General features: G+C 48.6%; 1 protein-coding gene across 1 annotated transcript; it reads right to left on the bottom strand.

Annotated features, from left to right (window-relative positions):
- Positions 1-547: 547 nt before the first annotated feature.
- Positions 548-12889, bottom strand: LOC136653522 (perforin-1-like). The gene is made up of 6 exons (XM_066630413.1): positions 12354-12889; positions 7967-8060; positions 7249-7469; positions 6679-6718; positions 5327-5499; positions 548-1628 (listed from the first exon to the last, which is right to left on the bottom strand). Exons 1-6 carry the CDS (start codon positions 12887-12889, stop codon positions 548-550), a joined length of 2145 nt encoding a protein of 714 aa, XP_066486510.1.
- Between the last annotated feature and the right edge of the window lie 10715 nt (positions 12890-23604).

The following is a 23604-nucleotide window of genomic DNA, read 5'->3' as shown; positions in this document are numbered from 1 at the left end:
CGGAGAGTGGAGCTGGATGGTTGACTGCTCAGCTGCTCACTGCCCAGGGTGGACCCCCTCATCTCCATCACATACATCAAAAGTGGTGGCCCATAGGTAGCCCCAGGGCTTACTTAAAGGTATATATACATGTTTTATATTTACCTTCCATTTGCCTTTGGGGTGTCCCCCCACAGCTGGATGCAGCACATGTCTTTTTGGTGCAGCTGCATTAGCACTGCTGGCAGGGGATGGAATTGGGGTGTAAGAAAATGTATTATGTCCCATAAACTTTGGGAGATGAATCTCTGACCGGCAATTTTGGCAAATTAAACAGTGGCTAATGAGGAAGAAGGTTGGTTGCGCACTCATGGAAATGGCTGATGTCTGTCATTCTTGAAACCTTCCAGTGGCTCTTTCATCAGGGAGCCTTTTGCTTCTCAGTGACTGCTTTGCCCTTTCATTCTGACATGAAATGGTCGTAGTTCATGTATTTGTTTTATTTATTGTTTAGCTTTAAATCTGGCTTGAGATTTAATATTCGACAGAAAGCAGTATACAGATATACTTAATAATGATAATAATCATGATATGGATCAGTGTAAGGCCACAGCTCAAAGTAATCCCAGCAGGAAGAACCAACCAGGTTGTGACCACAGACCAAGCGGTATTTGAAATACATTTGCCCATCATTCAAATAGCAGGTTTTGGACTCGTGTGTCCCAGGTTCCGCAGTCAGCTTGCACCGTCCCAGAAGGTTATCATTCCATCCAAAGTCCTGATCCCAGACTTCCACTTCCAGCTTGTTGAAATCCTTGTCAAGTTGGATAACTCCAAAATCCAAGGTGACATTCCATGATGGGCTGTTGTTGTTCCACACTGTGTGTGTGCACTTCCACCTCTTTTTGAAGGACACACTGACGTAGCCGTCGGAACGTGTGATGCGGTCCCCCCACAAGCGTTCAGCACGTTCGATTGTCACTGTCAGCTTGGCCAGGCCTCGCTTTGGTGCGCAGCATGTGGAGGTGGTGAAGTTATTATCGGGACACTCACAAGAACAGAAGACACTAGTGCTAAGCCAGGATCCTGCTGGGCAGGAATGGGTGCAGTTCCTCCAGAGAGTGTTTTCTCTCACGTACTCGCTCACTGCCTGCCGCAAGCCCTCCCTCCGAGGGTCAGTCTTATTCACCATAGTATGGAGTGGCTCTAGGAAGAAGAAAAGCAAGGAGGGCCTGGATTTTGCACTTTCCAGCCACTCTTTGGGGGATGTTGAAGGAATCCTACCACCCGAAATCTCCATACTGCTTCCACTTAGCCCAAGGAAGAAATTTGTGTGCTGCTTCTTCTTCTCTTTACACAGCTGGAAGTCTGAACTTTTGGTCAATCCATCAAGACCAACAGAAATACCCACATCAACTGCCAAGCAGAGGCTCAACTGAGCGATGCTGAGGCCTTCCAGCACTGCCACACACATTGGAATGGGCGTCACAAGACTTACATGCACTCCCAAGTCAAACTCTGTTTCAAAGTGAGTCCCATAGGATCTAATTAGTGCAAAATATTCCATCTTGGAGCTGGGGTCATAATTTTCGGGGAGAAACTTTAATTCATCAGTGAAGTAGGTACTAACTTGTTTGTTGACACGGAACCTGCAAAAGGAACAAGAACAGAATTCAAAGCCCAGAAAATGAATTAATGCTGCCTATTATGGGCTTGTCTGCACAATACTATTTTTGAGTTATCAAAAATACTACAGTTCTGAGATGTAATGTAGTGGGCTTCCAGAAGAACCTGGAGGAGGAAAGGGGAAGGTTTTAGGAGTGCAAGAAGGAGAAGTGAAGGGAATTAATAGAAAGAAATGAGATGTGCTTGGTGGTTTGGTCTGTGGCAGAAGGGCTGTAGCTGGAAGTTACTAGAAGACTAGCTACGGGCAAGGCAGAGGCGTAGCTAGGTCATTTGACACTCGGGGCCCATAAATTTTTGTCATTCCATATGACTTAATTAATTAATTAAGTAATTAAGTAAATAATTATTAAGTATTATTAATTAATTAGTAATTATATTAATTAATTAATTAATTCACTTTTTATACCACCCTTCCTCTAAGCAGCTCAGGGTGGTGTACATGGTTCCTCCCCTTATTTTGTCCTCACAACAACCCTGTGAGGTAGGTGAAACAGAGATAGTAATAGTCATGACATGGAATGAATAACAATAATGACCAGAAAATAAATGCAGTGAATATTTCCCCACAAGTAATGGATGAAATTCTGCCTCAAATGGTATATAACATGATGGTATTATTCCTAAAAGCCACGATTTCCAGAATTTTGGTCACTAGGGTGTCACCCCCCCCTCCCAATGTCTCATTGGCCTGTTTTGAGTTAAGGCAGTAGTTCTCAAACTTTTAACACTGGGACCCACTTTTTAGAATGACAATCTGTCCAGGAACCACCGGAAGTGATGTCATGGCTAGAAGTGGCACCATCAAGCAAAATAAAATAATTATAAATGCTAATTAAATTAAAGAGAAACAGATAAATAAGGGGAAGCCAGCCCTGTTTCACCAATGTGAATTTTCTCTGTAGCCTGCCTGCAATAACCCCCCCCCCCACACACACACACAGATAAAGCAGTGAGATTTTCAGCCCTCCCCAGTGCCCACCTTACCAGCTCAAGCCTCTGGTTTATTCTTTGGGGGGAGTTGCTGCCTGCAATAACACACCCCCCCCCCCCACAAATAAATCAGTAAGATTTTCAGCCCTCCCCAGTGCCCACCTTACCAGCTCAAGCCTCTGGTTTATTCTGGGGGGGGGGCTGCCTAATGGAGCATTTGTTGAGCTCCATTTTCAACAGATGGGGACCATGCAGCTAGCCTTGCATTCCCCTTTGCCTGCCTTGACCAAGAGCCAAGGCACATTTGCTTTCCCTCGAGTAAACGTGACCGTGTGGCTTACTTTCGCTTTCCATAGGGCTCAATACATTCATCTGCTTGTAGGGAGGGACTTCCTTCTTGGGTGTTTGGGGGGGGGCTGCTTTCATTGGATAGGAACCATTCTGGTGTCATTGGATTCCTTTCAGCCTTCCCTTTCCAACTAACTATGGCAAGTTCGCCTACTCACGAGTAAACGCGCGATATGGCTTTCATTTTCCATAGGGTTCAATGCATTTTTTGGTTTCTGATTTTTTTGCTATAACGTTTGATGGAAAGGAGATATTTCAATCTGGTTTTTTGCATTGCATTCCACTGGAAATTCCACATCCAACGGTATATGGCATGATGGGGTTACTCCTAACCTTCGCAATGTTAGCGATGTTGGGGCATTTGTGGTGTTACACCCTCCCAAGGGTAGTACCTGGGTCAGACCGCCCCCGCCCCCCGCTAGCTATGCCACTGGGGCAAGGGATGAGCCCAAGAACAGGCCATACTTGGCATACTTCACATACTTGTGCTGTATGAACTATTTTGTCCCACTGAACAAACACACTTGGTCAGTACCTCAGGAGGAGATTCGCCTTGGTTCTCCTACTGGAAAGCTTTATTTGTAAAACGTAAAGAGTTAATTAAGAGGAATGTCTGGAATGAGGTCTATTTGTGATATTAGGCCTCCAAAAAAAGGTAAGCAAAGAGGACGCTCTTGCACACACACGCAGATTCTCTTTCTGTTGGATAACGTTTGTTCTCCTGCATATATGCCTGGGAAAGCATTGTGAAATTAAGGATATCTGATCCTGTTTTTTAACTATATGAAGTAAATTCATTTGCAAGTGAGTTGGTAAGCAAGTATCCTTCCCCAAAGGATAATAAAGGATCAACATCACAGTAAATGCTATCCTGAGCTAAGTGGAGCTTACCAGCTCAGTCTTATGCAGGCCTTGTGCTGATGGAACCCGTGTTCAATCAGTGCATGCCAGGGCCACTGGTGGCCCCAGACAAATGCTTACAGAAAACAAACAGACTTACCTGGAGCAGGTAAGTCAGCAGAGGGGGTGTTTCAGGGGAAGATTGAGGCAGGGATTGGGGTAGGGCAGGAGTGTATCAAGGAAGGGCTGGGGGTAGACCTCAATGGCAGTGATAGTGCTGATGTCCTATGATCCCAGCCTGGGCCTACTCTGCACCCTTGGACCTACTCTGCACCAGCTCTACACCAGCAAACGTGCTGGTGAATATCCAAGTAAGCCCATTGGAAATCATGGTGTAGTAGTGTAGGTAAATATAAAAGGTCTTTACTGACATCTCTGTCACTACCTGGTCCCTGGCTGGAACACAGCATGCCACAGAGACTGCTTTAGGGCCCCTGCATGCTTTGGGTTAGCCCTGAATAGCATTGATCCATTCTTGACTTACTGCACAATCTAGGCATGCATACTGAGTTCAGAAGCAATTCCTAGTGTGTTCACTGAAACTTACTCCTCACTCAATATGTGTAAGATTGCAGCCTCTGATTCTACATCAGACTACACTGCAGCAGCCTGGGAAGAAGGGAGGGGCTCAAGACAGGTAACATATCAAGAGCCAGCATGGTATAGAGCAGCGTTTCTCAAACTTTGAGGAAGCTTTTCTCCCTCAATAAGTTCTTGTGGGAGAGGGGCTAGGGCAGTGACACAATCCCCAGGATTGTATCACTAAGGGGGGATCATGTTGCTGCCTCCCTCCCCTTCCCCCAGCCCTTAAAGAGATGCATTAGAACCACTGGTATAGAGGTAAGACCTGGAAGATCCAGGTTTGAATTCCCACTCACCCATGAAGCTTCCTGCTTGACCTTGGGCCAGTAACTATTCCTTAGCCTCACCTACCTCGTGGTTTGAGGACAAATGGAGAGGAAGAACTATGTACACCATGAGCTCCTTGGAAGAAGGGTGGTAGAAAAGCAAATAAATTTCTCCTCTCCTTTAAATCTACTGCTTCTGTGGAATGGAATTGGAAATATAAAATATTTTCATTTTCTATATCAATTCCGTGTATTCCTATGAGAAGCTCAGAGGAGCATACAAGATACTCCCTACTCCAATTTTATGCTCACAAATACCCAGTGACACTCAGACATTTTAACTGGCCTAATGTCACGCATGAGCTTTGCGGTCATTGGGCATTTGAACTAAAGTCAGATATTCATATTTTCTCGAGTGCAACACCTTAATCATTACACAACACTGTCTCAGCTAATTCAAACCCCCTTCCTTAAGGTTTTATGTTTAAAAAATTGCCTGGGGAAACCCTTACCTTTAGCCTCCACAGGCAGCCCCTAGGAGCCAGGGGAAGCCATCAGTCCTGTTCCTGCAGTGGCCATTCTCACTGCTCAATAATGCGATCTAGGTGGTCTGCCCAGAAACACAGCTCAGCCACCTCAAAGCCTGCTGGATGGTGCTCTGCTGGTCTCCCCAGCTAGAACCCAATGCAGCTATCACTTCCAGGTTCGCCATGGGGTGTCCGGTCACCAGTCGCCTTGCCCCTGCTGGCCAGCTGGCTTTTCGGCTGCTCAGGCGCATAGCTGCAGCCTTGAGGATCTCCCCAGTGGCCTGGAAGGACAGCCAGGTAAAATGAGTGAGCCCCACTAGGGCAAGCAAACCCCAGTGATGCTGGAAGTAGGGGGAGGTAAAGCAATGGTGAGGGAACGGACAGTGCTTAAATCAGGGAAGGGCGGGTGGAGGAGGTGTGGAAGCAGGGGGACTCTGTATGTAAGAACACTTCATTGGCTGCTGAGTCTGAGTTCCTGGGCTGAGCTCCAGCCCAGGCAGGGTTGCTGCCAATGACCCCATGAGTGAAAGTACATGAGGAGGAAGCTGGATATATGAGGCCAGGTTTGTCCCTGGTAAACCCCAGAAGGGTCCTCAGGTTTCCACCCTGGATAGCATACATTCACTGTCTAAGGCAGCTGTGGCCATTAGGGCCACCAGACATAAATTTTTTTAAAATAGATCCCTAAATAAAATAAAATAAAATAAAACATAAGTAATTTGAATTGAAGCAAGTTTTAATTTGACTGGGATTCCTCAATCAGCCTCACTGTCTAGCCATTCTTACCTTCCCCACCTGTTTACTTTAAGGGAGGAAAAGAAAAAAAATATTTTTGACCTTGTAATGCTTAATTCAGTCTCTTTCTCCCTTATTTCTCAACGGATCTGCACCAAACTTGGGAAGATTGTGGATGCTGAACTCTATTTTCTGTGAAACATATTTCAGGAGGACTGAGTAAAGTCCTCCTCCACATCTTTTATTTTGGACCATTTGATTTTCCTGTCATCTAATCATTTCAGGTCTGGCTGCCTTTCTGAAGAGGAAGGAAAGAGAAACAATGACCCTTCCCACGATGTCCTCAGGGATTTTGATTCCACCTCCCATTTTGAAATAGAAAAGTAAAAGCAAAGGGAAAACAACTTGCAGGCATGATGTACTCCCTCCCCTCCCCAGGGGGCAGCTCTGCCCAGCAGCAGGGGCCTTGGCTCAGGTTCTGCCCGGGCCCAGATTGCGACACATGGATCATGCAGACCTAGGCACAGTGAACCACACCCGAATGGTAACAGCCAGGTTATCCACACTACATGGAAAAACCTGCAGCAGGCCGGTCAGGGAAGGAGGTAGGGAGGATGATGGTGGACGTGGCTGCTGCCAGCTTGTCCACCACTGCAGAGCCCAATGGAGGAGAGGGGCAGAGACCTGGGATGCTCCCCCCTCCCACAAGTCACCCACTAACTCACTGCAACAAACAGGAAGTAATCTGACATGGGTGACACTATTCTGCCAAAACAGAGTTTTGTTTATTGAAGAACACAACCACTGACTTATCCTCAGGCAAACTTCCCTGCACTGCACCTCAGGAAAACAATCTTCTCCAGGAGACGAGCCCATAGCCTGCTGTGATGAGGCCTCATCACCAGGCCACCTTAAATGAAGACCCACTCCACAGGGGCAGAATTGGCAGGAACCAGGAACAGCCTCAGAGCAGCAACACCAAGCGGGCAGAGGTTCCTGCAGTGTTGTTGTTTTTTTTTAACTCTAACATTTGGATGGGAAGGCACTTGGCGCTTTGCTTGCCTGGGTCTTTGTAGAAGTGTATCTTGTGCCTGAAACTGTGCCAGAGGGGTGGTGGGATTCGCAGTGTCATCAACCTCTGCGTACTCATAGAGAAAGGAAGAAGAGATTGAGCAGGTTCTCTATTGGGGCACCTGGAACCACAGGGGTCATCACACACTGCATAACCCCTTCAGAGTATTTTGAAGAAGCAGGCTGCAGAAGTACTGGAGTTCAGAATCCACCTTCTCCCTCACTGGGACGTGTCTTCCTCTGGGTTGCTAATTTGGCACAGCCACCGAAAATGGAACTTGGGGTCAGGCACGGCAGCCATGAAGAACAGGTATTTGTTCAACTTGAGCAGTTTATCCCCATCCCCAGTGGTGTGAGCATCAAACCAGCAATCACCATAATTGCCACCAAAATGGGCTTCCAGGCTCCAGAAGCCACCATCTGCACCAGGCGGAGAAGCTGCAGACTGTGCAGGTGGAAATAAGAGTCCAACCAGCAAGGGAACCACCAAGGAAATGGTCACCTCCCTCTCAGACTGCATGGCATGGGTGGCCTCTGAAAAGGGTTGCAGAACCACACTCAGTTCTTTCAGCTGAGAGTACTCCCTGAGGAAAATTTTCAAATTTGACTGGTTCACCTCATCCACCACCAAACTCTGCTGCTCTTCCTCTAGAGCCAGGAAGGAATTGATGTGGTGCTGTTCCAGCACATGCTGGTGACATGCAGAATCCTCACATTGGCCCCAAAGATCCTCTCAAATGTGTCTTTGGAGACAGTGCTGATGTGAAGCAGACCACATATCTTTGACACCCTGGCAAGGGCGGTCTGAATTTTGGCCTCCTTCAGGCTATTGCCCACACAGAACTAGAGGCTCTGCACAAAGGATGACAGCCTCTTCAAAGGGCTGCTCGGGTCTGCCAACTCTACCTGCTACACAAGGGAAGAAACCACATGCTCCTCTACATCGTGCCAGAGGTCCATGTTCTCCACGCTGGCACCCCCCTCCACCTTGGGGAGGCTGGCCTCATGCTCCTCGTCCTCACTGTAGGCCCAGTTCCTGGGAAGGGAAGTCTGCTGTAAATGCCTTCACCATGCTTCCCGTGTTCTCTGTCACCATGTACTGCACCTTCTTTTTGATTTGGAGAGAGGTGTACACCCCTTCAAAGACATCATAGATGTTTCTGCTGGTGTGCCTCATCAGAAATCATTGGCAAGCAAGCAATCTGGTCTTCAGCTCAAAGACTATGATCACATGTGCCATCACCCTGAGGAAGCCAAGCATTCTCTAGTCTGACCAGATGTTGAGGGTCGGAGTCACATCACCTGCCTGGGCCAGAAGGCTGCAGGCTTCAGTTTTAGCTATGGAGTACTGTCTATTTAAATGCAAGGCAGCTTTTGGTTCATCTCTTGACAACAAGGCGGGGAGGAGGCAGGAGGGAGGTATTCTGGGGCAGGGAGCAGTCGACTGGGCTTGGATCTGGCTGTTATGCCAGATCCTAGTCCTCATACCCAAGCAGCACACAGCAGCTACAAGCCGCTCCGCTCTCCTCAAACTTGTGCCACCTCCAGAGGTGGCACAAGTCTGAGAAGATCCATAGGGGCTTACCTGGGGGTAAGGGGAAAAGTTTCCCCTTACCTTCACCTGAGCCACTTTGCAGCCCTATCTTGCGCTGGATACAGCACAAGCCTCCTGGCTTGCCTGTTCCAGCGCAAGATAGGATTGCGGTGTAAAAGAAAGAAGAACTATATTGAACTGTAATAGTAGCCTAGACTGGCTAATGATGAGAGATCAGAGATGCAAGGAACCCACAAGCTGCCTAGCTGACTGGCTGCTAAGGAAAATATTTTTGGGGAACATTGTGCACTGGTGTGCATCTGCTTACAACAACCCAATCCCTGAGTAGAATAAAGCACCCCCAAAAAAGGAAGGCGCAGAGGCTGGCTTCACTTGCTGCAGAAGCATATCCCAGTGCGATGCCCCTGCCCTGCTTGAGGTAGAGAGAGAGAGAGAGGGGACCAACTATGGCTGCTTGGGAGTGAGTCGATCAATGAATGACCACTTGTCCCAGTGGCCAAAAACAGCTCCTCCTCTCCCTGTCCCTCTCCCAGAGACACAAAATCAGGACAAATTCTCCTTCCAGTGGATGGAGGACAAGAAGAAGCACCTCCCGCTCTTGTGTTCTGGACACATACAGCACCTTTTGCGAGTCATTGCTTTTCTAACTGACCTTTGCAACCCAATACCCAAACCTAAAACAAACAAATGATCATTTCCCTCCACCCGCAGCCCTGGCTCTGCCTCCTGACTGTATCCTGCTGCTGGTCGCTCAGCTGAATGCCCAGCTTCCAGATCAGCAAACGGGGTCTTTCAGGTGACACGGAAGCAGCACAACTGCAAGCAGCACCCCCAAGCGATGCCTGCGTGACTTGAGTCACCCAAATCCATGGCAGTTCCCAAGTTAGTAGCTTCAGGCTTGAGTCTTTGCCCGTCATTGACACATGACTTGAGTCCACACGAGTCAGTGAAAAACACGTGTTTTTGCAACACGGACATGAGTCACTTAACTTGAGTTCCCATCCCTGGTGAATAACCAGCAGAAACGGAAGGAAACCAGAGATGATGGAAATTGAGAAATATGACTAACAGCCCAATCCTAACCGGCCTAGTGCCAATGGTAGGGGCACGCACACTGTTGCAAAAGTGCTGTAAGCATGTTGCAGCAGCACAGAGGCTCATTCTGCCAGTGGAAAGGCCTATGCTGGCCTGCAGGTAAGCTCAGTTGCAGACGTACCATTAGGTCTGTTGGTGCAAATGCCCCAGGCGTGAGCCTCTAGGACCTCATGGAAGTCTCTGAGTCTCCCGATGGGATTGGAAACTGTGCTTCCGGCTTTCCAGAAGCACAGCTTATAGCATCGGAGAACCTCAGAGAGGCTTCCCTGATGCGGACTCAGGATGCGCAAGGCTCCCTGAGCCTCAGGTGAGTGGGGAGGTGGATTTTCGTGCAGGGGGGTGGCGACAGCCTGCGGAGGGGGGTCACCATCATGAACTTTTGCCCTGGGCGCTGAGCTGGAGAGGTCCACCACTGTGTAAACTTCACATGGGCTGCCAGAGGGGCAGGGTGAGGGCAGAATGGGTGCAGGTAGGGGATGTAATGGAATGGGGGGTGGAAGGGAGGAGGGTGGATCAGACCCCGGAGGGAGGATCAGCACCTGATTTCCAGACACTGTGCTGCTCAAAATTGCACCATCAATTTCACCAGTGCAGGTCTGAGTAGCACCATAGCAGCTGCTGGGGCTTACCTCATTTATGCATCACTATGTTCCATAGCTGATTACAGTTATTGACCTGTTGCTGAAGGGATTCAATTAAAGTGGATTACAAAGTGCAGTCCCTTACCCTAAAAACGTGTGCCAGGCTTTCATTTTTAAGTACCCTGGGGCATGTGACATTTGCACTTCTCAGCCATAAAATGGAGTGACTTGAACAGCCTGAAAGGTTCAGGGAATAAGGCAGGAGGTCTGGTCTAGAGGGTAGAGCCTCCATTAGCCCAAAGATAACATCAGAAGGTCGCCAGTTTGAGGACACCGGCAGCTCCCTGAACGGCTGAGAATGGTGAGACCTTGAAGCCGCTGACAAGCCCAGCTGAGTAATTCCACCTGCTCTTGGTGTGAGCTAGAAGTGTCTTGCCCTCCATGTGAGAGATGGAGTTGCTTGTCAGCCTGCCTGGGAGAACTGGAGGCCAGAAGTGAGATCCAACCAGGAAGATCCATTCTGAAATGTTGTTGGTTCTTGAAAGAGAGAAACTCTATGATTGTAAAAATCCCCTTGAGGGATTTAGAAACGCCTGCCTATGTAAACTGCCTTGAATAAAGTCAGAGGAGTAATCCGATGACCAGAAAGGCGGTATATAAATAACTAGTTGTTGTTGTTGTTGTTGTTGTTGTTGTTGTTGTTGTTATTGTTATTGTTGTTGTTATTGTACTGTCCAAAGTAAAAAAAGAAAATTAGATCAATCAGCTGGGGTAATGTTTTTTACCCCTTCATTTGCCTATGGCTCATTAACGCGTAATAGGGGTCAAAATGTTTTAAAACAACAGAAATTTTTAGACCCTAGTTGCCAAGTGCTGGTGCCTGAGTTCATTTTCATTTCAATGAACTGGGAACATCTACTGTATGCCAGTTGAACAAGAAAAGTTCATAGTATGCCCAGAAGCTAGTGCCTGCTAATAATGAAACACCTTCCCTAAGGCAGGGCCTCTGAGAGGAATTTTATCAGGGGGTACAAAGTTTCTTTTGGGTCCCTTTGCAAAAGGGGAGGGGTGAAACAGAGTGGGAGAAGTGGTGACAGGCAAGCAGAATGTGGGCAGGGAGGGATGAAACAGAGTGGGGGTAGGGTGGAGACAACTGGAAAAGTCTTTGGAGCCCAGGTCTACCCACCCATGTGGCATTGGCAGCTAGATATAGTAATACGGAAAACCAAACGCACTTCCTAAGTCTCTCAAAATCGTTTACATACAGGAAATCATGCAGAAAATTAGCACCATCATATTTAGGCTAGATTCCATCTAGAATGGAAAGTGACCTATGCATACCAAAAACTGCTTCTGCAGCCACTATAGTCCTGCAGCTGTGCCCCTGATCTCCTATCCACTCCTTCATGGCAGCAGCGAACCTCCCCAGCCTCGCACCTGGAGCAAAGGTCCACAATGGCGTCCCCCACAGGCTATCACCGCTCCCCAAACAAAAATCTGCCCCCTACTCACCTGAGACTCATGGAGCCTTGCGCAACCCACAACTGCGTCAGGGAAGCCTCCCTGAGGTTCCCCGATGCTATAAACTGTGCTTCTGGGAAACAAGAGGCTTCCGTGGGGTCCTAGTGGCTCACACGTGGGGCTTCAACCCCATTGGACCTAATGGTAGGCCCGCAACTGCTTCATGGTTAGCAGATCCTCAAGCAAAAGTGCTACTGTAGCAGGCTAATTTCCTCCCAGATTTGGCACTGTTAAGGAGTGTCAATGTATGCATTTCGCAGCCCAGCACATATGGCTTGCCAGCAGCTGCAGCTACACACTCATGGTAGTGTCCCCAGCATCCTATGAGGGTAAGAGTAGATAGGAAAAGGTAAGATCCCAGGAAATTTCTGGGCCCCCTCCTTTGGCTCCTGGGCCCCCTTTTTGATCTTGGATCTTGGAGTACAAATTACCCCTTCACCCCCCTCTTCTAGGCCCTGCCCTAAAGCAATAATTCATGTTTCTATTCATTTTCTCAAACTCCACCCAGCAAGGAGAACCAACTCCAACCCTGCCCATTTCCCACTCCATCACCCTGAATCCTTCCTGCCTTCCTCACTTGTAGTATGAACAGTTGAAGTGATGGAGAAGAAAAATATACTTGTCCTTTGAACTCTTCTCTATGCATTCTTGGGTAATCTCAGAGCGTGATCCTGCGAGAGCCCACTGGAACTTATCCCTGAGGCTGATCTTCACATCCAGCTCATTCCTCCAGTCATTTTTCACTAGCAGTTCTGTCAGTGCCTTAGCCACAGAAATGGGTGACTGGTGAACCGAGTGTTGCACTTTCTCCTGGCACAAAATGTTGGCTTTCCAGTCAGTGATGATCAAGGGAAGCCTCTGGAGTGGCTTCCCTTCCAGCAAGGGATTCTCACACAAGGTGCACTCCCCATCTTTAGTTATTTCTTGATACACATACCTCCGTGACACCAGTCTGTTTATATCAAAACCCTTACTAGCAAATTTACCACCCGGTACAAATTCAGCCTTCTTGCATTCATCAGCCGTGCCGTTTTGACATTTTGGAGAGACAGGAGGGAGAAGGAGAAACAAGAGAAACACACAGGCAGCAGAGGTGGGGTCCTTGATCTTCATGGCTGGACCAGCAGGAAGACACCCTAGAAAAGACGAAGAGGCTGTTGACTTACTCATTTGGGGATGGGTCACAAGTTACTCCAGAAATGGAGCCAGCATGTTACAGCTTTGTGTAAAGAAATACTCCACATGATGAACAATTACTATATGGAACTCACAGTTCAATTCTATGTATTTATGGTCTGAAATGTCCCACTGTGCTCAGCAGGGCTTACTCTTAGGAAAACATGTATAGGGTTTGTCGCCTCCATGACACACATTTTGGAGTACAAACCTATAACCGTCAAGAGCCTGATCCTATCCCCACCAGCAGTGCCAATCCAGCAGTGGGAGGAGTGACCTGAGAGTTAACAGGAGGCAAGTATGCAACATTTATACCTTCCTCCAGGTATCCCTGGGCTGCCTATGGATCTCCTTGGACATATGCAACAGTGCTCGCAAAATGGCTGCCAACAGAGCGCTGCGCGTGTGATTGATAGCCGTTTTATGACAGCGGAGGTCACAACTGCTGTTGTCATGCTCTCCACCTGGCAGTCCAGTGCCATAAGACTGGGCTGTAAGAGCCATTCTATTTCTACGGCAGCTGCAAGCTTCAAGTCTGTATATCACCAAATATCGGTTGCTGGGAGAGGGGCAAGAGTGGTAGCCTGTGGGCTTTCTGAAGGCATCTGGTTGGTCACTGTGGAAAGCAGGATACTGCAGTAGGTGGACTTGTGTTCTGCTCCGACAGTGCTCTTTCTACGTTCTTAGCAAAAGTAGCAGAGATCATTTTATTTTCAATCACTGAACTGAGCCTCCCTGCAGTGCACTAGTACTCAGTCCTGAGTGTAAGGGCTGCCTCTAAGGCTCCAGCAGTGGAGCTCCAAACTCAGCAGAGATGGAAGCCAAAAGGCACAGATGCTGAGTATTACAGAGCCACAGTGAAGTTGATCTCTCCTCCCCTGCGCCATTGTCCTAACTTTCAAAAGGTGGATACTGTCTGTTGGTCCCTTTATCGATGCAGAGGGAGTGGTACAGACCAACGCTTTAATTATTCTTTTTAATTGGTGCCTATGTCCTGCCCCTCTAAATGCCAATACAAATATTGCTGCCAACTAGCACAAGCAGTGTTTCATGTGCTGGCCTATATGGATGCCAGGATTGCATGAATCATACACACAAAATGGCCACCAGGACACCGCTTTGCTGGGCCACAGGCTAAGTTCCTGAAGAACTCTGGTCGAACCTTACTCCTTGTTGGTATATCTTCTAGTTGAGCTATTGTTACCATGGTTTTAAATGACCTCCATCCATTCTGGAGAGGTTTGGCTCCCTTGCACTGGTGTAGCTAGAAGGGTACAAAGTGTTTTCAAGCACCTGGATGCCGGTGTAAAGCAGCCCCTCCCCTTTGCCTTCAGAGCCATTCAGGGCTGCAGAGGCGTCTTCTCAGCATTGCTCCCGCTGCGCCAAATGCTTCTGGAGGCGAGGGGGAGGGGCCGCTTTACACCAACATCCAGGCACCTGAAGACACTTTTTGCCCTCTTCAATCTATGCCACAGCTCCCTTGGCTTTACTTTTCAGCTTCAATTTCTTAGTCCCTTCATTGTTTAGAAGTGCCCTCTGTTGATGTCAAACGTGTCTCTTTTGTACTTCCCTGGAAACTTTCCCTTTACATATATGTTGAGCTAGAGAGCGCCATAGTCCCTGAGGTTCCACCAGCAGTGATGTTCTACACTAGGGGTTGGGAGCCACATAAGATTAAATTCAGGGCTGCCACTCCTTGAGTTGGTTCCCAGTCAACTACTGAAGGACACAGTCATTTGGGATATCTAGGAATTTGGTCTCTTTGTCCCACATTTAATATGAATTTATTCAGTTTTTGTGAATAAATCTGAAATCATCCATTACTAGTATAACAGAAATCAACCTCCCTGATTTCTGCTTGCAACTCAAAATCACCCTCAGTATTTTGATCGGGAAACTAATAGCATGTTCCCAGTACCAAATAATTGACATGTCTTTTCCCCTGTGATCTTTTGGGCCTCTTTGACCGTCTGCCAGTCCTGGACTCCTTATATGTCCACAACCTTGGCAGAAAGAAAGCACATCAGCATGCAGTCTACTTGCCTATCACAAGCCCATTTCTCTATGTCTCTAATCAAACTATGTATCTCCACCACAGAGTATCCTCAGCATAAGAAGATTTGGGATCTTCTTCCAAGAAGTGAGTTCTTTCTGAAGCATTGTTTCCCTTTTCCTATGAATGATGTCCACTTTCCCACTCATTCTCCATACAGCAAGGGAGAACTGCCAAACACCTCTGTTATATCCACTGAAGGTCTCCTTTGCATACCTTGCTGTTCCCTCAGCTTATCCAGAGCAGTTACCTGGACTTTGATTGAACTTCTTCGGTGAGAAGCAGGAGCTTATTGCCCTAACACACACCTCAGTAGGTTCAGTAGGAAGCTACAGGCAGTGGCGTCACAAGGGGGTGTGGGGGGTGCGGGCCGCACCTGGTGACACGCCAGGAGGGGTGACGCACCCTGGGGGGTGATAAGCTAACATCGCAGCTTTCAGAGCTACCCCATCATGCCATACACCGTTGTATGCGGAACAGCCAGTGGAGTGCAATGCAGAAAACAGAATTGAAATAGCTCCTTTCATTCAAAAGTTATGGTCAAAAAACCGGAAAGAAAAATGCATGGATCCCTATGGAAAGTGAAAGTGAGCCGTATCGTGTGTTTACTCGGAGTAGGCATACTTCTCATAGTCCGTCGGAAGGGGCAGGCTGAGAGGAATCCAACAATACCAGAATGGTCCCAATCCAATGAATGCAACCCGAAAAATACCCGAGAAGGAGATCCCTGCCTCTCTCCCAGCTGCATCTATTGAGCCCAAAATGAAGTCATGTGACCACGTTTACTCACAAGTAGGCAAACTTGCCTTAGTCCAGGCAAGGACTGAGAGGACTCAGGGCAGGCTGAGAAGACTCCAAGGATGTCAGAATGGTCCTGATCCAATGAATGCAGCCCCCAAAAACACCTGAGAAGGAGGTCCCTCCCCCCCAACTGCAGTCTATTGAGCCCTATGGAAAGCAAAGCAGTCTCACGGTCGCGTTTACTCATGGTCCGCATTGGCAGACATGCCTTGGCTGGTAGTCAGGTCAGGCAAAGGGGAATGTGAGGACACCAGAATGGTCCTGATCCGATGGAGCTGGAGCACAACAAATGCTCCAGAAGGCACCCCCCCCACACACACACACACACTAAAACGGACAAAAAAAGAGGCTTCAACTGGTATGGGGAATGTTTTCTATTTTGCACTTGCAAAGCCAGGTGGGTCTTTGTATTGATATGCTTGAAAGAGAAGAACATTAAACTGGGCACTGGAGAGGGCTGGAAATCTCACCGATTCTTTTTGGGGGTTGTTATTGCAGGCAGGTTACAGAGTAAGCCCCATTGACCACTGTGGGACTTACTTCAGAGTAGACATACATAGGATTGGGCTCACAGGCTGCAGTCCTACCCACACTTTCCTGAGAGGAAGCCCCATTGACCACTATGGGACCTTACTTCAGTGTAGACATGCATAAGATTGGGCTCACAGGCTGTAATCCTACCCACGCTTTCCTGAGAGGAAGCCCCATTGACCACTATGGGACTTACTTCAGAGTAGACATGCATAGGATTGGGCTCACAGGCTGCAATCCTACCCACACTTTCCTGAGAGGAAGCCCCACTGACCACTATGGGACTTACTTCAGAGTAGACATGCAAAAGATTGGACTCACAGGCTGTAATCCTACCCACACTTTCCTGAGAGGAAGCCCCATGGACATCATCTACTCATGGACATCACCAGATGGTCTACACCAGGAGGTCTCCAAACCCTGGCCCGGGGGCCACTTGCGGCCCTCAGGAGCTCCCAATCTGGCCCGTGGGGAGTCCCTAGTCTCCAATGAGTCTCTGGCCCTTCAGAGACTTGCTGGAGCCAGTGCTGGCTCAATGCAACTGCGCTCAGCATAAGGATGACTGTTCAACCTCTCACCTGATCTTTGGGATGAGGGCTCGCTCCAGTACTTGCTGTTTCACATCTATGATGCAACAGTGGCAGCAAAGGAAAGGCAGACCTTGCTTTGTGCAAGACCTTTTATAGGCCTTGAGCTACTGCAAGACCTTCATTCATTCATATAAGTTACATCTCTAATAAATTCATTTATGTAAATTTATTCAAATTTTAAATGTAAATTAATTCTTTTTTCCTGGCCCCCTGACACAGTGTCAGAGAGATGATGTGGCCCTCTTGCCAACATGTTTGGACACCCCTGGTCTATGCCAAAATCAGATTGATTATGTTCTCTGCAGCCAAAGATGGAGAAGCTGTACAACTGGGGTCAGCAACCCACGGCTCTGGAGCCTTATGCGGCTGTTTCAACCCTCTGCTGCGGCTCCAGAGTCCGGGTGAAAGTGGTGGCACTTGCTGTTCCTGGAGCGTGGCCATTTTGTGGAGGTGGAGAGCCCAGAAGAGGCGAGGCTGGTCGGAGACGTGCGGGGGAGGCAGCACTGCTGATGCAATGGGCAGGAAGTAGTGAGGTGAGCGGCCTTGGCCTCTGCGCAGCCCTCCCCTGGGAGCACCTTGTTAGAGCCGGAGCCACAGTGCCTGCGTCGGGGGCCGCTCTTGTAATGGGGGGGCGCTCTGCAGCAAGACTGCCCTCTGCCTGGCCCCCTGCAAGGAGGTCAGGGGCAAGGCATGTGAGTGGTGGACTAGCCATTCCAGGAGGGGGGAAACGGAGCTGTATGGGGGGAGGGAGAAAGCCCCTTTCTGTTTCCCCCCCACCAGGAATGGCTCCGAAGGGAAGGGCCACTCACCCACCTCCCCTCCAGGCTGAGTGCTAAGCCCCCCCCATCCTCCAGCTGCCTCTACTGGGACTGACTTCTGAGGAGACAGGCAGAGGAGCCACTCTCAGGCTGCACTCCTGTCCACACTTTCCTGGGAGGAAGCCCAGTTGACTCTACTGGGACTGACTTCTGAGGAGACAGGCAGAGGAGCTGCTCTCAGGCTGCACTCCTGTCCACACTTTCCTGGGAGGAAGCCCCGTTGACTCTACTGGGACTGACTTCTGAGGACACAGGCAGAGGAGCTGCTCTCAGGCTGCACTCCTGTCCACACTTTCCTGGAAGGAAGCCCCGTTGACTCTACTGGGACTGACTTCCCAGTAGAAAAAGTAGCTAGGGGGGAAGGGGATGTAGTGATTGACAGCCCAATCCTATGCATGTCTACTCAGAAGTAAGTTCATCTTTAGGGGGGAAGCACATGAAAAATATTTTATTTCTCCAATAAAAAATGGTTTAAAAAAATATATATGAAGTGTTATCTTCATTTTAGATGTCAAAAGGGTTTTGTGGCTCCCGAGGTTTTCTTTTCTCCGGAAAACTGGTCCAAATGGCTCTTTGAGTGTTTAAGGTTGCCTACCCCTGCTCTACACAGTCAGTAAAAACAAGACCTGAAGCTGACTGTGGATCAGATCATGAGCTTCTTATTGCAAAATTCAGGCTTAAACTGAAGAAAGTAGGAGAAAACACTAGGCCAATCAGGTATGACCTAAATCAAATTCCATATGAATACACAGTGGAGGTGACAAATAGATTTAAAAGTTTAGATTTGGTAGACAGAGTGCCTGACAAACTATGGACAGAGGCTTGCAACATTGTTCAGGAGATGGCAACTAGAACCAACCCTAAGGAAAAGAAATGCAAGAAGCTGTCTGAAGAAACCTTACAAATGGCTGAGGAAAGAAGGAAAGCAAAAGGCAAAACAAGAAGGGAAAGATATACCCAAACGAATGCAGATTTCCAGAGAATAGCAAAGAAAGATAAGATGGCCTTATTAAATGAGCAGTGCAGAGAAATAGAGGAAAACAATAGAATAGAAGGGGAAAGACTAGAGATCTTTCAAGAAAATTGGAGACATCACAGGAGCATTCCATGCAAAGATGGTCTTGATAAAGGACAAGAATGGTAGGGACCCAAGGGAAGAAGGTGAGATTAAGAATTGATGGCAAGAATACACAGAGGAACTCTACAAGAAAAATCTTAATGTCCCTGATAACCACAATGGTATGATCACTGAATTTGAGCCAGACATCCTGGAGTGTTTGGGCCCTAGGAAGCATCACTAACAACAAAGCTAGCGGAGGTGACAGTTGAGCTGTTTAAAAGATGATGCTGTTAAAGTGCTGCATTCAATTGCCAGCAAATTTGGAAAACTCAGCAGTGGCCTCAGGACTGGAAAAGGTTGGTTTACGTTCCAATCCCAAAGAAAGGCAACACCAAAGAATGTTTAAACCACTACACAATTGCGCTCATTTCACATGCTAGCAATGTTATGCTCAAAATCCTGCAAGCTAGGCTTCAGCAGTATGTGGACCAAGAACTACCAGAAGTACAAGCTGGTTTTTGAAGAGACAGAGGAATTAGAGAACAAATTGCCAACATTCGCTGGATTATGGAGAAAGCAAGGGAGTTCCAGAAAAACATCTACTTCTGCTTCATTGACTACACTAAAGCTTTTCATTATGTGGATCACAACAAATTGTGGCAAGTTCTTAGAGAGATGGGAGCAGCAAACCACCTTATCTGTCTCCTGAGAAATCTGTATGAGGGTCAAGAGTTGGCATCCTTCAGTCTCGGAAGACTATGGTGTCACGCTCTGAATGGTGGTTCTGGAACAGAGTGTCCTCTGCAGTGCGCAAAGCCTGGGTAAAGTAGGTATGGAGGACAGGCTGTTACCCATGCAGCAGATCCCCCCTCTCCACGTCGCTGAAATGGTCCAATGGAAAGGCAGAGGCCAATACGGTTGGTTCCAGCGGCGTCGCAGGAGTTGCCAGAACAGGACTGTGTTCAGCCATGAACTGCCTCAGGGACTCCAGCTCCGGATTTTGCCTCGAGGTTGACTCCTGAAGCCTTTTCCATAACTGGATGTAGCCACAAGGCAGTGGAGGTTTGGGATCAGAGTTTTCCTTCTCTCAGATGAGCTGCCTTCCCAGGCTGATGAGTCCCATCTACCCGGTGGCTGTTTAGTCACCTCTTACGACAAGTACAGCCAAACTGAGGGCCTATTCTTATCCCCAGCCCCCAGGGGAAGAGTCAACAGAGTCAACAGGGGAAGAGCCCCCAGGGTCAAGAGGCAACAGTTAAAACTGGATATGGAACAACTGATTGGTTTAAAACAGGGAAAGGCGTAAGACAAGACTGTATATTGTCATCTTGCTTATTTATATGCAGAGTACATCATGCAAAAGACTGGGCTGAAGCACAAGCTGGAGTTAAGATCACCAGGAGAAAGATAAGAGGCCACACCAGCAGACGCGTGTGGCCTCTGGGAACCAAGTGCCTCTGGGAACTAAGTGCCGGGTAAGGCACAAGAGTTTAGCATCTGGGCGAGGAGAAGGCAAGGAGACCTCTGAGTTTTGGAGAAGGAGAGGAGGAGGAGCAGGAGGAGGAGGTAAGTGTACTCATTCTAACGCTTTGTCTTTCTAACTCCCTGTCTTCTAACCTTAACCTTACCTTTAAAGCAACCTTAAATCAAAATTGAAAGTTAGCACCTAAGGGAGGTACATAGGGCTACTCTGAGCAGGAGCAGAGTCCTACTCGTGAGTAAGAGCAGCGTCCTACTCATGAGTAAGTGCCCAAGGGTCAGGCATTTAAATCAAAATTGAAAGTTAGCTGCACCTAAGGTAGCACTTAATCGAAGGAAGGGAGGAGGATAAAGTGAAAAGCAGGTTTTCTACTTGTTTAAATTAAACCTATACTTAACCCAGGTTAAACCTAATCTAAGTTGGAACATAACCTAAACAGGTCAGTAAATTGGGACACAGGATCTAGAGAGCAATAAATAATTAAACAAACCCAAATAAAAACTAGCTTGAGGTTACAAAAACAGTCTAGCCTAAGAGAACAGAACTAGGAGGGAAAGGACCTAGGAAGGGCCAATTCCCAACCCATTAAGAGCCCCATTAGGCTAATCCAAGCAGTCCATTCAGGAGCCTGCAGAGTAGGTCACGCCCATCAGCAGCCATTTGCCTTCCTGAGCTTTTGTAAACTCACCTGGGAAGGCCAGCCCCCCTTTCAATCAGGAAGGAAGGAGGGGGGAGGAGCCAGCCAGGAGTATAAAGCTAGGCAGGCCATCGCGTGAGGCTCTCTGCAGACGCGTGTGGCCTCTGGGAACCAAGTGCCTGTGGGAACTAAGTGCCGGGTAAGGCACAAGAGTTTAGCATCTGGGCGAGTTCAGCAGCAGGGCGAGGAGGCCAGGGCCCCATACACTGCCCTTCCTCTTCCCTTGAGAAAAGGGCTGCTATCCAGTGTACGGTTTTTAAAAGGACCCCTAAATAAAACAACAACAACAACAAAAAAGCTATGCAGTCAGACAGCCAGCAGCAGGGTGGGGGCTATCCAGTGTTCTGCATCGAGTGCCACATGTATGATTATATGCCTCTGGGGCATAAGTCATGGGTGTGTCCTCGGTGCAAGGAGCTCCAGGCTCTCAGGGAACGCGTCCGCTCCCTTGAAGCCTTGGTGGCCGACCTGGAGAAGCGCAGGCAGCCAGAGGAGGACCGTGGGGAGACTTCTGGGGACGATCAGGCTTCGTCCCAACCTCAGGCGTGCAGCTCCTCGGCTGCCCGGGTGGGAAGTCTCGGGACTGGAGGACGTCATCCTGGAGAGGAGGGAAACAATCCCCTAGGGGGGATCCCTTCTCCAGGGGATGGGCCCGTATCCGAGCGCACTCGGGATACTCCTCGGCGGGAGGGGGGTCGGGGGCTTCTTGTAGTGGGGGATTCGATTATTAGAAACATAGAGAGGGGGGTTTGCGACGGATGTGAGGACCGCATGGTGACTTGCCTGCCTGGTGCGAAGGTTGCGGACATCACTTCTCGTCTAGACAGGCTGGTAGACAGTGCTGGGGGAGAGGTAGCGGCTGTGGTGCATGTCGGCACCAACGATGTGGGCAAGTGTAGCTGGGAGGTCCTGGAGGCCAAATTTAGGCTTTTAGGCAGGAAGCTGAAAGCCAGGACCTCAAAGGTAGCGTTCTCTGAAGTGCTACCTGTTCCACGCGCAGGGCCAGCTAGGCAGGCGGAGATCAGGGGTCTCAATGCGTGGATGAGACGGTGGTGTAGGGAGGAGGGGTTTAGATTCGTTAGGCACTGGGGAACGTTTTGGGACAAGCGGGGCCTGTACAAGAGGGACGGGCTCCATTTGAACCAGAATGGAACCAGACTGCTGGCGCATAACATTAAAAAGGTGGCAGAGCAGCTTTTAAACTGATCCCTGGGGGAAGGCCGACAGGAGCCGAGGGGCATCTGGTTCAGGACTCCTCATCCCTATGGGATGAGGATGGGGAGGTTAGAGAACAACAAGACAAAGGCAGGGTAGGAGAAGAAATTGGGAAAGGTAGGGAGATGGGATGTGATAGACAGTTTGGCACAATGAGAGGATGCGGGGACAAAGGAGCGAATAAGCAGCCCATCCTGGGGCATTCCGTGTATAATTGCTTTTATGCGAATGCCCGAAGTCTACGAGCAAAGGTGGGAGAACTGGAATGTCTGGTGACAAGGGAAAATATTGACATAGTGGGCATAACGGAAACCTGGTGGAATGCGGAGAATCAGTGGGATACCGCAATCCCGGGCTATAAACTCTACAGGAGGGACAGGCAGGGGCGTGTTGGAGGTGGGGTGGCCCTTTATGTTAAGGAAGGGATAGAATCCAGCAAAGTAGAGATTGAAGGTGGGTCCGACTCCACCGTAGAATCTCTGTGGGTTAAATTACCAGGCTTGAGCAGCGATGTAATACTGGGGGTGTGCTATCGTCCTCCAGACCAGAAATCTGATGGGGACCTTGAAATGAGGAAACAGATCAGGGAGGTGACAAGGAAGGACAGGGTTGTAATCATGGGGGACTTCAATTATCCTCATATTGACTGGGTCAATTTGTGTTCTGGTCACGATAAGGAAACCGGATTTCTTGACGTGCTAAATGACTGTGGCTTAGATCAGCTAGTCACGGAGCCCACCAGAGGACAGGTGACTCTGGATTTAATTTTGTGCGGTACGCAGGACCTGGTTAGAGATGTAAACGTTACTGAGCCATTGGGGAACAGTGATCATGCTGCGATCCGTTTTGACGTGCACGTTGGGGGAGGAATACCAGGCAAATCTCTAACAAAAACCCTTGACTTCCGACGGGCGGACTTCCCTCAAATGAGGAGGCTGGTTAGAAGGAGGCTGAAAGGGAGGGTAAAAAGAGTCCAGTCTCTCCAGAGTGCATGGAGGCTGCTTAAAACAACAGTAATAGAGGCCCAGCAGAGGTGTATACCGCAAAGAAAGAAGGGTTCCACTAAATCCAGGAGAGTGCCCGCATGGCTAACCAGCCAAGTTAGAGAGGCTGTGAAGGGCAAGGAAGCTTCCTTCCGTAAATGGAAGTCTTGCCCTAATGAAGAGAATAAAAAGGAACATAAACTGTGGCAAAAGAAATGTAAGAAGGTGATAGGGGAGGCCAAGCGAGACTATGAGGAACGCATGGCCAGCAACATTAAGGGGAATAATAAAAGCTTCTTCAAATATGTTAGAAGCAGGAAACCCGCCAGAGAAGCGGTTGGCCCTCTGGATGGTGAGGGAGGGAAAGGGGAGATAAAAGGAGACTTAGAGATGGCAGAGAAATTAAATGAGTTCTTTGCATCTG

This window comes from Tiliqua scincoides, chromosome 5 (assembly GCF_035046505.1).
Source record: "Tiliqua scincoides isolate rTilSci1 chromosome 5, rTilSci1.hap2, whole genome shotgun sequence".
Lineage (NCBI taxonomy): Eukaryota > Metazoa > Chordata > Lepidosauria > Squamata > Scincidae > Tiliqua > Tiliqua scincoides.
Note: the sequence above shows the minus strand (reverse complement) of the source record. Positions and strands in the feature narration are given on the sequence as shown.

Coding starts and splice junctions, on each gene's coding strand:
- LOC136653522 (XM_066630413.1), bottom strand. CDS start 12,889: ATGAAGATCAAGGACCCCACCTCTGCTGCCTGTGTGTTTCTCTTGTTT. Junction 7,470..7,966: donor ACATGGACCTCTGGCACGAT/GTAGAGGAGCAT, acceptor CCACCTGCACAG/TCTGCAGCTTCTCCGCCTGG. Junction 5,500..6,678: donor ATTACTTCCTGTTTGTTGCA/GTGAGTTAGTGG, acceptor CTGTCCTTCCAG/GCCACTGGGGAGATCCTCAA.